Source organism: Nerophis lumbriciformis, linkage group LG15, assembly GCF_033978685.3.
Source record: "Nerophis lumbriciformis linkage group LG15, RoL_Nlum_v2.1, whole genome shotgun sequence".
NCBI lineage: Eukaryota > Metazoa > Chordata > Actinopteri > Syngnathiformes > Syngnathidae > Nerophis > Nerophis lumbriciformis.
The window spans coordinates 32826143-32844633 of NC_084562.2; the positions used below are offsets into that span (position 1 = coordinate 32826143).

General features: G+C 37.8%; 1 protein-coding gene across 1 annotated transcript; it reads left to right on the forward strand.

Annotated features, from left to right (window-relative positions):
- The first annotated feature begins 1163 nt into the window (after nt 1-1163).
- Nucleotides 1164-16717, forward strand: aph1b (APH1B gamma secretase subunit). The gene is made up of 6 exons (XM_061975425.1): nt 1164-1467; nt 6988-7158; nt 12842-12915; nt 13169-13291; nt 14882-15009; nt 16259-16717. Exons 1-6 carry the CDS (start codon nt 1355-1357, stop codon nt 16424-16426), a joined length of 777 nt encoding a protein of 258 aa, XP_061831409.1. The 5' UTR covers nt 1164-1354; the 3' UTR covers nt 16427-16717.
- Nucleotides 16718-18491: the final 1774 nt, after the last annotated feature.

Sequence of the window (18491 nt, forward strand, 5' to 3'; positions counted from 1 at the left end):
ACGGCTGCGTTGACCCTGGATCTCAGGAAACAGAGTGGACCGACACCAGCAGATGACATGGCACCCCAAACCATCACCCAACCATGCAAATTTTGCATTTCCTTTGGAAATCGAGGTCCCAGAGTCTGGAGGAAGACAGGAGAGGCACAGGATCCACGTTGCCTGAAGTCTAGTGTAAAGTTTCCACCATCAGTGATGGTTTGGGGTGCCATGTCATCTGCTGGTGTCGGTCCACTCTGTTTCCTGAGATCCAGGGTCAACGCAGCCGTCTACCAGCAAGTTTTAGAGCACTTCATGCTTCCTGCTGCTGACCTGCTCTATGGAGATGGAGATTTCAAGTTCCAACAGGACTTGGCGCCTGCACACAGTGCAAAATCTACCCGTGCCTGGTTTACGGACCATGGTATTTCTGTTCTAAATTGGCCCGGCAACTCCCCTGACCTTAGCCCCATAGAAAATCTGTGGGGTATTGTGAAAAGGAAGATGCAGAATGCCAGACCCAAAAACGCAGAAGAGTTGAAGGCCACTATCAGAGCAACCTGGGCTCTCATAACACCTGAGCAGTGCCAGAAACTCATCGACTCCATGCCACGCCGCATTAACGCAGTAATTGAGGCAAAAGGAGCTCCAACCAAGTATTGAGTATTGTACATGCTCATATTTTTAATTTTCATACTTTTCAGTTGGCCAACATTTCTAAAAATCCCTTTTTTGTATTAGCCTTAAGTAATATTCTAATTTTGTGACACACGGAATTTTGGATTTTCATTTGTTGCCACTTCAAATCATCAAAATTAAATGAAATAAACATTTGAATGCATCAGTCTGTGTGCAATGAATAAATATAATGTACAAGTTACACCTTTTGAATGCAATTACTGAAATAAATCAAGTTTTTCAAAATATTCTAATTTACTGGCTTTTACCTGTAAATGGTAACACCCAAATAGGTTTTTCAACTTGTCGGGGTCTACGTTAATCAATTCATGGTAAGAATATATTTTAGGGTTGCAGTCAGAACACCTATGGTACAAAACATTACATACATTAAAAAAAAAGACTGGGTTAAATCAAATGATATAGAGTAGGGTTACACTCCATATCAGAAGGTGGCGGTAATGCACACCAGAAGGTTGCTTGCCAACCGCCATTAAACCACAAAAGAAGAAAAAGAAAAAGAAGAGAAGCTCGTGAGATAGCGGAAGTAGGTGCACTTCTCAGTTCAGCGAGCGTATCGTTAGGCCAGTATTAATCATTTCTAAATAAACAATCACTTTAATCAGTTGTGTAGAAAAACTTGACAAAGCGCTCCGTGTTGCGCGGCTTTCTGCACGTTGAGCAAGATTCGCCAAAAATGACGGCGCCGGTGTTTTTTGGCTGTACTTTCATTGCCTTCGGCCCTGCAATTGCTCTGTTCCTGTTTACCATCGCCCGGGAACCCCTGCGGGTCATTTTTCTCATAGCTGGGTAAGTTGTCATGTCTTATTTGCTATTTTGTATTTGAACTCTCTCGTCGTGAGCCTAAACTTGAATATAATTGTGTTTTCATCGCCAAACTCCCGTCACTAGCATGCTAATAATAACAGGGCGCTACATATTCACTGGAGAAACAAAGCCAGGGTTGTTTTTTTTTTTTACATTGCAGCTACTAGGACAAACACGTCAGATATTTTCATTTAATAATGTCCTACACATATTTACAGAACATGACTTAAATATGTGTGACTTGTAACATTGGGCGTCTTACTACATCATATTCATTGTTTTTTGGTTCATCCCTTAGACATGTCAGACTATCTTTGCTCCCAATGCTGGCATCCGTATTTGACTTTTCTAACATGTCAATGTACACTGACTATACACACCTAGATAGAGAAACATTTCCAATACTCCACTTTGCAGAGGTGGGACCAAGTCATTGTTTTGCAAGTCACAAGTAAGTCTCAAGTCTTTGCCCTCAAGTCCGAGTCAAGTCCCGAGTCAAGACAGGCAAGCCCCGAGTCAAGTCCAAAGTCAAGACTGGAAAGTCTCAAGTCAAGTCCTAAGTCCTGCATTTTGAGTTTCGAGTCCTTTCAAGTCCTTTTAACCACAGACTAATATATTAACACAGATTGTGTATGCTTTTCAAACGCTGTATTTATTTATTAAAACAAGTGCATTTTAAATTGCAGGAAAGAAAATTGTGCTGACATTGCACTTTATAATAGCACTATTAACCAGTCATTTTAAACATTAACTCATTCCTTTACAGAACAAACACATTGAAAAATAAAGTGCAAATGTACTTATTTGTACAAAAGTGTTAACATTGAAAAAACATGACATATACGTGAACATAACAAAAAAGTTGTACTTTTTATATGTCAGGGCCCTATGCTGCATTGCATTTGCAAAAGACCAAATTAGCCAAGAGTCTGTCAGTCATTTGTGCACGATGGGGGCGTAGTATGATGCCACCATGGCTGAAAACTCGCTCCACTGGAGCACTGGAGGCAGGCACTGCCAAGACTCTCATGGCCACTCGGAACAGTGAAGGAAGAGTCTTCATGTTCAATGCCCAGAACAAAAGGGGGGAGAGAGTTATTTTGGGTTGGTGCACTACTTGTAAGTGTATCTTGTGTTTTTTATGTTGATTTAATTAAAAAAAGAAAATAAAAACAAATTATTTCTTGTGCGGCCCGATACCAATCGATCCACGGACCAGTACCGGGCCGCGGCCCGGTGGTTGGGGACCACTGAGGTAAACAACCAACAGTATGTCAGAAAGCTAGCTAAAACGGTACACATATTCATAAAATAGTATACATTTTAACTGACCTTTATTTGACTATTTTTGTCTTTTTTTAGGTGGTTAAAATACGCGGTGCTGCTGACCGCCGTCTAACGTTACGTGTGATATATTGACTAACGTAACCCTGCTTAAAGAAAATCACTGAACAAAAAGTATGAATAAGGTAGTGAACTGCAACAGATTCCCGTGTTTGCAATAATGTTATAACGTTAGCAGTGAGTTTACAGCCTCACTGATTTAACTACACAGCAAATAAAAGTCACGTTACTTAGCCAATAAACGTTATCTTACATTCAAAACTTACCGTTCTTTGTGCAACTTCAAATGCCGGACGAAGTTGGAAGTTGTTGCCTCTCCATCAGTAATTTTCGAACCGCATGTGTTGCATACTGCAAACCGTTTTGTGTTGACCACCTCGTAATTTTTATACCCAAACAAAATTATTTTAGGTATAATTTTTTGTTCACTGGCGTGTGGTTTGGACATGTCTTCTTCGTTGGTTGTCCTGCAATTTGATTGGATGAATGCTGTGTGATGAAAACAAAGTAGATCTAATTTGATTGGCTGTTGTACTGAGAGCACACCAGCTGACACACGCAACGCTGATAGACAAGTACACAATGAAAAATACGGAGCGCTCCCGAATAACTTTTTCATCTTTGGGTTTTGGGGAAAGTAGCAAGTCATGTCAAGTCATGTCAATTCAAAAGGCTCAAGTCCAAGTGAAGTCACAAGTCATTGATGTTAAAGTCTAAGTCGAGTTGCAAGTCTTTTTACATTTTGTCAAGTCGAGTCTAAAGTCATCAAATTCATGACTCGAGTCTGACTCGAGTCCAAGTCATGTGACTCGAGTCCACACCTCTGCCACTTTGAAGACAGAAGGTATTTATCCATCCATCCATCCATTTCCTACCGCTTGTCCCTTACGGATGCTGCCCATTTGATCCCAGTCTGACAATAATAACACAGTAGTCTATTGTTTAAATCCAAAGTTTCAGGAATGTTGTTGTATGGCTGAGAATCAAACAAGCAAATATTTTTTTTTAATGGTGAATTCATCAGTCCAACCAGGATTTCTCTGGTTTTCTGTGACCATCGCGGCCTAAAATGACTGATTTTGCGTCAGTTTTTTTTCCAAAATGTTGTTGCAAAAGTTTGAGGTCTATGTTGTCAATTGCATCAGCCTTCCTGAATTTGTCATCAGTCGTATTAAGTGTTATTTGTAACCTTAACACCCACAAGCACAGGGTTTCAAGTAATTTATCAAAATATGTTTAGTTGCCGCAGCACGGTTGGACAGGGGTTAGTGTGTGTGCCTCACAACACGAAGGTCCTGGGTTTGATCCTGGGCTCGGGATCTTTCTGTGTGGAGTTTGCATTTTTTTTAAGCCTTTATTTAACCAGGTAAAATCCCATAGAGATCAAAGATCTCTTTTCCAAGGGAGACCTGGCCAAGAGGGCAGCAGCAAGGTTACATTAAAAACAGTAAACAATTACATAAAACATCACATTTACAACATTAAAGCTTGCTCACATGACACATGTGCATACAGACAAGGTAGACTGCAATCCTTTTACAGAAGCTTTAAACTCATTCAACGTAACAAGGGTTTGAAGTTTAATATTCGATTGTAGGTTATTCCAAGCATTCGATGCTGAAAACCTAAATGCTTTCTTGCCCAGTTCAGTTTTTACTTTGGGGATGACAAATTGCAGAACATTCAATGAATGAAGATTGTGACTTTCTTGTTTCTTTGTTAAAAGACAAGACAGATAAGATGGAGTGATACCCAGAATGGTTTTGCATGTTCTCCCCGTGACTGACTTCCTTCCACCTCCAAAGACATGCACCTGGGGATAGGTTGATTGGCAACACTAAATTGGCCCTAGTGTGTGAATGTGAGTGTGAATGTTGTCTGTCTATCTGGGTTGGCCCTGTGATGAGGTGGCGACTTGTCCAGGGTGTACCCCGCCTTCTGCCCGTGGGCAGCTGAGATAGGCTCCAGCACCCCCCAGGACACTGTAAGGAACAAGCGGTATAACATGGATGGATGGATGTACGCTAAGCTTTTTCACTTGTAGCACTGGTGCTACTAAGTGAAAACAATTTGTAGCACAGAAAAAATGTAGTAGCAATATGAAATGTGTTTAAATATCACAATTTCATTATTGACACCCAAACAATGAACACATGTGCACTCATACGTATAAACACAATGCCACAATTTTCTAAAATCATCAAAAAATTATTCAATTACAGACTGGACAAATGCATAAATAAAAGCGGAACACTCGCAGAGAATCATTACGGTTATTGAGCTAATATTTCTTCATTGATGGCAACAATAGAGGAAATTACCAATGCAATAGATGGAAAACAGTGCAGTATTTATGGATTTAACAAAAGCTTTTTTAGCACAATCAGTCACAACATTTTAAATAATAAATTAGAACGGGGCAGCACGGTGGACCATAGGTTAGTGCATGTGCCTCACTATACGAAGGTCCTGAGTTCAATCCCGGGCTCGGGATCTTTCTGTGTGGAGTTTGCATGTTCTCCCTGTGACTGCATGGGTTCCCTCTGGGTACTACGGCTTCCTTCCACCTCCAAAGACATGCATCTGGGGATAGGCTGATTGGCAACACTAAATTGGCCCTAGTGTGTGAATGTGAGTGTGAATGTTGTCTGTTGTTTAAATGTGCTATATAAATAAAGTGGATTGGATTGGATTGTCTATCTGTGTTGGCCCTGCGATGAGGTGGCGACTTGTCCAGGGTGTACACCGCCTTCTGCCGAATGCAGCTGAGATAGGCTCCAGCACCCCCCACGACCCCAAAAGGGATAGATGGATGGAAATTAGAACGGTTTGGCATCAGAGGGTTAGCCCTGAAACTGGATAAGAGGCTACTTAAAAAACTAGAAGCAACATGCGAAGCTAGGTTAATACACGTCGATGCCTCTAAAATTAACATGTAGAGTACTCCAAGGATCAATACTGGGACCAAAATAGTTTAATCTATATATAAACGAAATTTGTTAAGTTACAAAGAACCTAAAATTGTTATTATTTGCAGACGACACAACAGCCTTTTGTTCAGGAGAGTACACACAAAAGCTCATTTAAATATCAACAAGGAATTAATACATTAAAAAGATGGTTTGACAAAAACAGACTATCTTTGAATCTCAGTAAAACTAAAATAATGTGGTGACAGACATGTAATTATCTTCCAAAACAATAAGGGACAGTGTCTCCAGAAGGAGCAGCTGTTCCTGTGCCAAGTAACATCAACCACTGAACCACAACATCAACGTTGTTGACTACACTGGAACTAATTATTCACAATCATCATTATACTTTTAATCAACGTTTTACTTCTAAACCAGAGAAAAATACTTTTGTGAAGATGGTCTGTGCAACTTCTGAACGACTCGTGGCAGAGGCTGGTATTAGTATCTGCAACGCTGTTCGGTCATTCGGGACCTGGGACAAGGGAGAGCTAACATGTAATTGGGCCGAGGGTCAAGAAAGAGTAAGGATGTTAATCTCTTGTTGAAAAAATTATCACCGTTAAAGGAACTTATTGTTAACGCGTTATCCCGTTAACTCTGGCAGCCCTAATAAAAACACATAATATTTGATATATAAGTGGACAAAACAATTGGGAAAAATATATTTTTAGTGTATACCCACCTTTTCGCCATACTTAGGGCCTCATCTCATTTTCTTGTTGTGCTTCAAAGAAAGACCATTCTGCCGTTCTTCAAGGGAGGTACCAGAAAGACAGATGACGTGTACTTTTGTTTATAGATATGCATAGAAAGGCTAGAAAATAATCTATCTAGTCAAAAACATACGCTCACTTACTCAACGGTACATTTGTGCTTTGTTTACAAAGACAAGTGAAAAGAAAAGAAAACTCAATTAAATAATGCAATCACTTCTCTTGCGAGCTGGTGAGTAAAAGACTGGCGAGTCCTGGCAGTAGAACCAGGGCAGCAGAACCAACTCGCTGCGGCCATTGAGGCTCGCTGGACAATAGGGATTCGATTACATGTCAGTGTGATCTGAGATCATATTTTTTTTTTCCACAATTCTTTTGTGCAGACCCACAAAAGATTGACCACTCTCAAAGAAAAGTCACATGTTACTTTCTTTCATATAATTTGTGCATATGTTTTTGTTGTCTTTCAGAGCATTTTTCTGGCTAGTTTCTCTCCTGCTGTCTTCTCTGGTTTGGTTCATCTCCTTTCAGATCAGTAATAAGGACAGTGAAGCACAGCAGAAAGGTCTCCTCATCTTTGGTGTGGTGCTGTCTGTCTTACTGCAGGAGACCTTCCGTTTTGGTTACTATAAACTGCTGAAGTAAGTGATGAAGTTGTTTGGATAATTTTAGACACAGCTGTTAAATTCAGTGCAACCAATAATAAGCCCTTAAAATGCCTGTGTGTGTGTGTGTGTATATATATATGTATATATATATATATTTCATTTAATTTTCACACATTAAGAAACATAGGGATGTTCCGATCAGGGTTTCATGCTGCCAATTCCGATCTTCCACAAGTGAAATCAGCCAATACAATACCGATCAGATGTATTACCGTATTTTTCGGACTATAAGTCAACGTTTTTTTCATAGTTTGGCCATGGGTGCGACGTATATTCCGGAGCGACTTATGTGTGAAATTATAACACATTATTGTAAAATATCAAATATTATTATTTATCTCATTCGTGTGAGCGGCGAAGAAAATGTCCGCAATCGTCACACACACGTCAGCAATCGTCGCTCACACGCCAACCAATAAGAATTCGGCGGGGGCGAGTCATGGCAGAAGTGCATTGTGGGCCATGATATGCTAACTGCTATATGCCATACGCTACTGCCGGAGCTATTAAAATGGATCACATCAACATTGGCGGTAACTTATAAAAACTGAGAAGGACTAAACTAAAATGGCACCGAAAAGGAAAGCATATACTGCAGATTACAAGCTGGACATAGTGAAATATGCTGCAGAGAACAGCAATCGAGCAGCAGAAAGAAAGGACGCTAGCGGGGCGCATACCAGAGGCGACACCGAGAAAGAAGATTTCATGGGATTTAGCGATCGGGGGTGACAGATTGTTTGGTAAATGTATAGCATGTTCTATATGTTATAGTTATTTGAATGACTCTTGCCATAATATGTTAAGTTAACATACTAGGCACGTTCTCAGTTGGTTATTTATGCGTCATATAACGTACACTTATTCAGCCCGTTGTTCACTATTCTTTATTTATTTTAAATTGCCTTTCAAATGTCTATTCTTGGTGTTGGATTTTATCAAATAAATTTCCCCCAAAAATGCGACTTAAACTCCAGTGCGACATATATATGTTTTTTTCCTTCTTTATTGTGCATTTTCGGCCGGTGCGACGTATACTCCGGAGCGACTTATACTCCGAAAAATACGGTAACTGTATTTCTTTCAATTTATTTGTGGTGAGTGCTATTAACAGTGTAACAATATCAACACAATATTTTAAACAAGTTCTTCATTGTCTTTTATTACATAATGATGTAACGATAAGAACATTTTATATCACAGTAGTTGTGATCAAAATTATTACGGTATTGTTGAATGTTCTTAAAAAGTACTGATAGATGCACAGAAATCTTTTAACCAAGTTTTATTTTAACAAAAGACACAAAATATTCTTTCTTTGGCAGAAGAAACATTAAATATGTTTCTGGCTTCTTAAAAGCCATATTATTGTTATTTGAGTGTTTAAATTTGTTTATCTTCTTCGGTTTTATTTTCTAAAGGTTTTAGATTGTGTGTAATGATAAAGGTAAAGGGTTTGCTGCTTCACTTTTGATGTATTTGATGTAGGTTTACTTTGTGTTTACTTCTATATCTATATACAGCCGTGCATAGATCTTCATATTTACTATTTTGTCATAAGAGAGCTCAGTTTGTAGGTTCAATGTGCACAATCAAATAGCTTAGTTGCCCAGACAGCAATGTGTTTATACAAGTTTAGATTGGCATTTGTATTGGGAAACATGTCCTGTATTCATTATAGCATTTAAGATAGACAGGGATTAGTGCACTAGCTTCCAGCTAGCGATTACCACGCTAGCTACCAGATAACCACCAGCATTCTAGCTGATAGTTAGTGCTTAGTATGTTGGCTGCTTTTCCAGAAAATCACCTTATCATAAGTTTATCGAAGTGCAGTAATCAATCATGGTCTTACGGTAATTAAAAATTTAAATGGTAATACTACTCTTTTGGAATTTTTTTTGCAGTTTATCAGTAATCACAAATATCACTAATCGTTACATCCCTACAATATGTGTAAGAAAATATTTTGTAGTAGGGGTGCTCTAAAAATCTATTCATATCCAAATCACGATTCTTATTTATGCGATTTTAAATTGATTTATAATTTCCAAAAATCGATTAAAAAAAAAATATATATTATGTTTTTTTTAAAGAACCAATTTTGACAGTTTTTTTTAGACCATGCTTACTCGCTGCGCTTATGTCATACGTCAGCAACCAAAGTGACGTTTTGTAATCTGTAACACACCAAATACCTACTGTATACCATGTAACTTTACCAAATAATACATTGTGAAAATCAATTTCAATCGAGAACACTGTTAAATCGATTCTGAATCAAATCGTCACCCCAGGAGTCGAAACCCGATCGAATCGTGAGGTGGCCAAAGATCGCCACTTCTAATTTGTTGTCAGCGATTTTTTGTCTTACGCTTTTGAGGCGCACAATGTTCCCAAGAGCCAAAGCAGATGTAATTTATACACAATAGGAGTGAGACAAAAAACTCAGTGCTTCAAGCTATTTGTATATTTTACATAAGAATACAATAATGGATAAGATCTGCAACTATTGTTTGATTATTTTTTGCTGCTATAAACTGTTGTATTTCAATGACTTCAAAGATTATTTTTTTGTCAAGCAAGACATTATCTACCCTCTGGTAGATTGTATTTTACACAGCAGTACATTGTGGAACCCCGCAGCCATCTTGGATTACACAAGCACCCTCGTGATGCCTTCAAACAACACCATGGCATCCAATAAGGCACATTCTTTTAGTCCTTATGCAAGTCACAGAAGACAAAGATTTAAAATGTGGGACACACGGCCAAACACATTGGTAAAAAACTGAAGAAACTCTTTAGATTATAAGAAGGTGCTGTGTGTTCCAACAACTACGACCAACTCCGCTTACTGCAGCAGAAAAGGACTCGTTGATTGAGGATATGTGCTAAAATAGCGAAGGCATTAAACGAATGGAATGAAAGTAAATCACATTAAATATTCAGTATTTAGTGACTAGATTTAGTCTACTGTTGCTAAACCTGCAACTCAAGTCACAACAACATACAGTAAATATTTGAAGATTTACTTTGTAAAACAACAAAACAAAATGCACATAAATACAATCAGCAAGTGGCTGAAGAACATTGCAACATCTACATTTATAAAAAATATACTTCTAAGTAAGATTTTAAAAATAAATACAAGTAGACAGGAGCTTAGAAGGTAACTGCACTTTTAATTGTGTCTATTATTCACAATCCTTATGTGAGACAAGCACACATATGTTTTTATTTTCTTTTTTTAATTCTTTCTAACTCAAAATAAATGCTAGCTAGAGTCAGCTAGCAATGAAGGCAATGGGATTCGCTCTATTCCGCCTATTGCTTGTATTCCGTCACGTGACTTCTTCCCGTAAGTGAAAAACTGTGGTGGTCAACCAAGCCAAAATGGCTGTTGTGCAGGAAGCAGCACGCACAGTCTCTTAGTACGCAAGGGGCCTATATCTTCCTGCAAAAAGCAGTTAAAAGCAAAAAAATCTAACTATGCAACAGGATCTCTATACTTTATCAAAAAAATATTAAGGATTATCCGTCGGTGGAGTTCCCAGATATATTGAACTATATTTGGCTCCAGACTAGGACTGGGCCGATAAAACGATATCAGTATATTTCGCGATAGACATCTAGTCAATTTAATATAAAATGGGTTCAATAAAACATTCGATAAATTAATATTTTTTGGTCGGAAAAAAATGGAAAGAATAAAGCTTGGTTGGTTGCATGAACAAAGGCACTCGGGGCCTGCTAATATAGCCAAACAGGAAGTGGTCGTGAAATGGGAAGGGACACGCTAATCAGCCAATCGCGTAGCAGTATCAACCTACAGAGCGAAGTAAATTAAAAATGAGTGCTGCAGAGAGCAAATAAATTGTGAATATAACAGAAAAAGTCTCCTCGACAGTATGGAAGGAAATTTTGACTTTTTCTAACGGACTGTAGTCCTCTGCCGCGCTCATCCTTTCTTATCAACACAAGTCCGTTCCCTATTCATATGTGCGGAAAAAGATAGGAACTAACGTGCAGAAATGCATAACCAGAATAAATAACAAAATATAACAAATGGGCTATTTTTAAAATAATACTTTGGTCCAATAATATTTACTATTTAAATAACTACTGTATAACATTACTTGGCACTAAGTAATGTTAATCATCAATTACCAAGTAAGTAATTGATAAAATGAACTGGAAATCTCATGTAAAAAATATACAACATACAGTAGCAAGAAACACGTCAATAATGAATAAAGCTAAACATGTCCTAGACCAAAAATCACTCCATATTCTCGACTACTCGCTAGTGTTACCATATCTGAGTTATTGTGCAGAAATATGGGGAAATAACTACAAAACTACACTTCATTCATTAACGGTGTTACAAAAAGATCAGTTAGAATAATACGTAATGTTGGATATAGAGAACATTCAAACCCTTTATTCATTGAATCAAAAATACTGAAATTCTACGACAGTGAATTTGCACACAGCTAAAATTATGTACAAAGCAAACTACAATCTGCTACCTAAGAATATACAACCATTTTTCTCAACAAAAGAGGAGAAATATAATCTTAGAGACAAATTTAATTTAAAACATTTGTACGCACGTACAACACTTAAGACCTTCAGTATATCGGGACGGCGTGGCGCAGTGGAAGAGTGGCCGTGCGCGACCCGAGGGTCCCTGGTTCAATCCCCACCTAGTACCAACCTCGTCATGTCCGTGGTGTCCTGAGCAAGACACTTCACCCTTGCTCCTGATGGGTGCTGGTTAGCGCCTTGCATGGCAGCTCCCTCCATCAGTGTGTGAATGTGTGTGTGAATGGGTAAATGTGGAAGTAGTGTCAAAGCGCTTTGAGTACCTTGAAGGTAGAAAAGCGCTATACAAGTACAACCCATTTATTTATCATTTATCAGTATGTGGATTTAAATTATGGAATGGATTAAGTAAAGAAATCAAACAATGTACTAATATGATCCACTTCAAGAAACTCTTCAAACTTAAAGTGTTTACAAAGTACAAAGACCATGATAAACATTCTGAATTTATTTCATTCGTCCATTCTTTTTCTAGATAATCTTATTTATCTCACCATATGAAATATAACTTACTTCACTCATTATTATTTATTTTTACTGTTATTACTTATGGAGTATATTGTGAATAAATTGAGAACAGGAAGTGAACAAAAGTTTCAACAACTGCTATGTAAACGAAAAGGGGTAAGATTAAATAAGCTCTGTTTTTTCCTACTCCTTTTGGAACATGTTGAATAGAGAAACTGGAAATTGTGATGTATCATGTTGTATGCATGCATGTTCGAAATAAACTCAACTCAACTCAACTAAACCTGCAACTACTTGTTCTTCTCAGGTTTATCTAAGTTTACATTTTCATACTTTGCACTGTTTTGTTACATTTTATTAGGCGTTTCTTACATTTTTTTTTAACCTTATTGAGGTTCTTGTTAAGTGATTATTGTGATTTCAGAATTGTGTTTACACTGACTGATTGTTTCCCATGCTTGTATTATCTTCCTTAATAGCTGAGGGGATTATTTTCAGAGGAAGGTTATACTGACATATATATTCTATATTTCTGATGTTTGGATCATTAAATATGTTTTTTCTTTGTTTTTTTCTGCAGGAAAGCAAATGAAGGGCTCCTCACCCTCAGTCAGGAGGAGACCATGCCCATCTCCATAAGACAACTGGCCTATGGTACATCTATCCATACTTTTAAAAACAAACTAACATTGTCAATCCAAATATTCCTGTTCAATAAATACTGAAATTACTTTTGACTTGAGTTCCTCTGAGCCCAATCCTGACTTTTTCATTAAAGATGCGCTTATAATGATCTAGCTATTCATTCAATATTATTCTTGGCAGATACAAACATATCACCTTGTACTAAAATGTTTGTGGTAAGTTCCTGTCTTACAGATGTCCACTTGCTTATAATATGTCTTAGTGTCCGGCCTTGGCTTTGGATTTATGAGTGGAGCATTTTCTGTGGTGAACATTCTGGCTGACTCTGTTGGCCCGGGCACTGTTGGGATTCATGGAGACTCACAACACTACTTCTTGTCTTCAGGTACCTCTTTACTCTCACACTTCAGGCTTTCACAAACACAAAAACGACACACCCTTGTAAAACGTCATGTTGCCAATCAAGTTAAAAAATTAAATTGTACATTAAAAACATACAATATGTTTGGCTAATGTGAGTACACACTTAACATATATTTTTGTTTTTACTGTACAATTTCATTTTCAACAAACATCTCTTTGTTTGGCACAATTGGAAGAGGCGGTCTCGGGCTATTGCCTCAGGAAGTAGCAATATAAACATTTCATATTACGGTTATTGTTACCAAAATATCATGTTTATCATTATTATCATGCTGTTTAATGTGCTCAGAGAGTACTCCTACACACTTTATAAAGTCTTAACTGATGTTTTATTTTCGAAAATAAATAAGTTGGCAGAACAAATACGGTATTGACGTTTTTCTGAATCATGTCTGCACATGGTGTGAAGCTGTCAAAACGACCATAATTAATTAAACATTTTAATGTAGTTTAACTGCACGAGTTAAGACAAAATCATTTAAAAAAAAATGTAATTATAAAAAAACTTTGTTTTTTTTATTTGATGTGGGGTGATGTGTTGCCCTCTATTTATGTTAGCAGTAGGGCTAGCTAGCGCTAGCTTGCTTCTCTTGGGAATAAGTAATGTTACTTGTCCGTTTCTTTATTGTCGTGCAGTTATCAATCACAGTTTTACGATCATTTCAATTTGAGACGAAAGTCAGAATCTTTTTTTTTGTCAAGTACATTGATGAAGAAATAAAGCCAAAGTATAAAGAACTTAAGTAAAAATAAAATATAAGAAGCAATCGACAATATATAAAATAGAATGTAAAAAAATATCAAATACTAAAGCAAAAAAACACAATATGCATAAGGTTCAATGGTGTTCAAGTAAGAAAATGGTAGAGTCCAGTGAACGCAACGCAATGATTTTACCACGCTTTATCATGATTACCGGTAATTGTTACAATGTTGCTGTGTCATACAAGAACTACAAAGCGACCACTTCATGCATAATATTTATAATAAACAATGCAATTCATAATACAAATGAAAAGATCCAAAAGTAAAACCCACAGCACACTCATTTTCACTTCTGTGTGCATACTAAAGATGTGTCAGTTATTTAATGCGATTGGCAGCGGCAACCCATCCCAAAATAAATGATCAGAACAACTCCAAAATAGACAGAGTATTCCACTTAGTCATATAAATTGCAGTAGTTGCAGCAGAATAGAATGTGTAATTTAATTAATGTGACAACTTTATGGAAAATTGATAAAGACAATGACTCAAAATAAGACTGAAAATAGTTCAATAGTCAAATATATTGCAGTATTGCGGGCATGATACAATTGGCCTGTAAAATTCTCTTGGCTGGAAAATATTTATGTCTATATTGTGCACAACATTAACAAAAAACATGCGTGCCAACCCTCATACCCAAGTGTGTATCCTTAACAAACCAGTTACATTCAAACTTATGTTATCAGTAATCACTATTACGGTATAAGTATACACTTGCCAATAAAGCAACTGAAATCCAGGATTTTCCTTTGAACCCTACATCTTCCTCTCTTCTTTTCCCCAGCATTTATGACGATGGCCATCATCCTTCTGCACATGTTTTGGGGTGTCATTTTCTTTGACGCCTGCGAAAAGAAGCGCTGGTGGGCAGTGGCTGCTGTTGTCATCAGCCATTTGCTCGTTTCCTGTCTGGTGAGTCAAATACTTAAAGCTTGGCTGCGCTGTCGACTCTGGTTGTCACTAAATGGTTCGGGCGATACTATTCCTGTATTTTCTCCTCCCATGTGACCTATTTTTTGATAGCGTATAGAGACCAGAAAGACATAAAATAAATATGCTCAGTTATGAACATGGATATGAAAATTAATGGATCCAAATTAGGGCTGCAACAACTAATCGATTAAAATCGATTATAAAAATAGTTGGCGATTAATTTAGTCATCGATTCGTTGGATCTATGCTATGCGCATGAGCAGAGGCTACTTTTTAAAAAAATTTTTTTTATAAACCTTTATTTATATACTGCAACATTTACAAACAGCTGAGAAACAATAATCAAAATAAGTATGGTGCCAGTATGCTGTTTGTTTTTCTATAAAATACTGGAAAGGATAGAAATGTAGTTTGTCTCTTTTATCCGATTATTAATCGATTAATCGAAGTAATAATCGACTTATTAATCGATTATCAAATTAGTTGTTAGTTGCAGCCCTAATCCAAATACGATATGTATTAGATATCTGCCATAGTCACTGCAGTTGGACTTCAAGCCATATGACATTATCAATGACTTGTACAACATTTCTATTCAAACAACACACAAGGTAAATAAATACTACAGCAAAAGCATTGACCCATGAATATGCTCCAAATACGTAATGTTAATTTACCTGTATAATTTACCGTGTGTGTGTGTGTGTGTGTGTTTTCAGGAAACAGAAGTGCCATCAAACGTAAAAACAGTAATATTGTAAGAGGATAATCATATACAGTATTACATGTACATTAGATATTCGATGGATGGCCAAATTATAAGTCCATACAGTTTCGGTCAGAAGATTACATAAACTTATCATGGGCATCAATGTCTTCATCATTTTAGGCCCCAACTCATTTATTTGACTGCTTTTCTTTCCTGGGTGGACTGATAATGCAATATAGATCCTCAATTTTAAAAACATGACATGCGTGTACTATTTTTAATTTTTAATTTTTTGGGGGAATTTCCTTAACTTATACATATGCGCTCAAATTTTTATATACAGTCACCTATTCTTATAACAAGTGGTGCTGAAGGTTCCAGAATATCTTTTAACTTGCCTTATTAACCTATCCTTCATGATTATGATTGACTTGCTGCTGGTAGCTTTGGCAGCACAACATGACCGCCGCAATGAAATGAATGTGAGTGAAGAGCTTCACTTCTTGTCTCATCTCACAGACTTTACAGAATCCACAGTACGTGGGCAGCCTGGTTCCCACCTACATCATCTTGTTCCTAATGGGCATGTGGGCCTTTTACGCTGCTGGTGGGTCGCTCAGGAACCTCAAACTTTGCCTCACCTGCAAGGACAAAGACTTCCTGCTCGCCAACCACCGGCCCAGATAACGCAACACACACTCCAGAGAGCATGCAGGACTCTACATACAAAGATAACAAACAGATCCTCACACACACAAATACACAGAACCTCACAAGAGAGTAGAATTTTGACAGCTGCAGGTATTTTATTGTTTTAAAAAAGGTATGGTAAATGCAGTGATGGAGGTTTGCGGAACAAATTTAACATTTTGATGTAGTTCCACATCCAACTGTAGATGAAGTTTGATTTGTGTTTTTTCATTTATACGACAAAATTTGCTTCTGTGGATAAATATAAAATCTCCTTGATGCATGCTGCTCCTTGCTTGTTTTTTTTCTTCGCCATCTTAGAGGAAAGTCACACTCCACCCCTATGTGCTTTTATTGTCTGATGTTTTTATCCCTTTATCCTGTCAATGTTTTTACATGGAGTAAATTCCCAGCAATTAATACAAAATATGTTTATTTATGCATTTATTTTCCCAATCTGTTGATTGCAAATAAGTAGCGTATTTTGTACAAGTTATCCCCTCCACAAAGCTTGACAAACTTTAGTGTATTTTTATTATATCAAAAAAGTCTAACTTGGCAAGTCACTTCAAAGACCAATATAATCGTCACAATTATTGTCTGCGGCGGTCAGCAAGAAAAATTTACAGTGAAATTGCAGTCTCCGAATGTGTCATTTCCAATGTAATTGTCTTGTAGTTTAGGAATTTAAAAGGGAACACTGATTATTTTAATCTACATTTAATACACTTCTCTGTGGTCTGGATAATATGTATTGGATATGCTTTGGTGTAAATTTTGCGCAAGTTTTATAACTCGTTTTTTGAGACTGTCTGCAAAATTGTGCGCATTTAATTAGATAAATACCGGTACTTGATTTTACATTTTCTTGTGTTTCCTCAAACCAAGTTGTAATGTTGCAATGCTTTCTTATGTTTAGAGAAGATAGCATCACGTATTTGAACGTTATGAATATCAAGATTATGTGCCTTTACAAGATCCAGCGTGTGGCCTGTTCTTGTGTGGGACCAGCAAGATGTTGCACAAAATTAAGAGTCCAAAATATGTAAAAAGTCTTTAGAGAGCGGCTTCAAAGGACAGCAGACATGAACGTTGAGGTCTCCAACAATTAAAAGTCTGTCATATTTAGGTACCACACCGGACAAAAACTCAGAAAAGTCATTTATAAAGTGTCTGTTATGATTGGGAGGACGGTAAATCACAGCACACAGTAGTGGGCTGGAGTGAGGCAGCTCAAACATGCACAGTTCAAAGCTGGAGAAAGAGGAGGCTGGGAGTAATTTGCAGGTAGCGGCCTTTTTAAAAAGTATCGTGGCGACTCCTCCGCGTCCAGTGGTTCTTGGAGAGTTAAAATACGCACAATCAGGTGGCAAAAGTTCAGAGAATGCGGCAGAGTCACCCATACACAGCCAGGTCTCAGTCACAAACATCAAATCCAAATCCTGTGACATGTATTAATCCTTTACAATAAATGTTTTATTCACCAGCGATCTGGCAGTAATCACACCTGATAGGAGATCGAACGACAGTCGTCTTGGTTTTCCGACACGGCGAGTGAAGGTTGCTGTGATCCACTCCATTTTGAAGGTTGCGACGGCGGCAGAGACGCCGAGAGTGCGTCACCACATCCACGCTGACGGCGGTATAATCCAGGTACCAGCAGGATCCAAAGAGTATAGCAAACTGGGAAATTAAGCTGTCAGAGCCACCTTCTGTCTGGTCAAGCAGCCACTGCGTTTCCCTCTGCGTCGTCGTCTTCTGGCAGGAAGAGCCTCTTTACGCAGCAGGTAAGCTGGTACACCGGTGAGGATCGGGGGGAGATAGGTTGTTTGCCCACCCAGTTCAAAGTTAGCCAGTGACTTTACGTGTAGTTCGATGTCTAAAAGTGTGAGTTGGTAGACTTATCACAAGCAACACAAACAGAAGCACTTAGTGCCACACATTCGGGCGCAATCTTGCAAGCACACACACACCACATCAGGCAAAACAGGAATGTTATGCATCAACCGCACCACAAGTGAGTAGTTTAGCCCATATGTGAGAACAACATTTCTCAACGAAC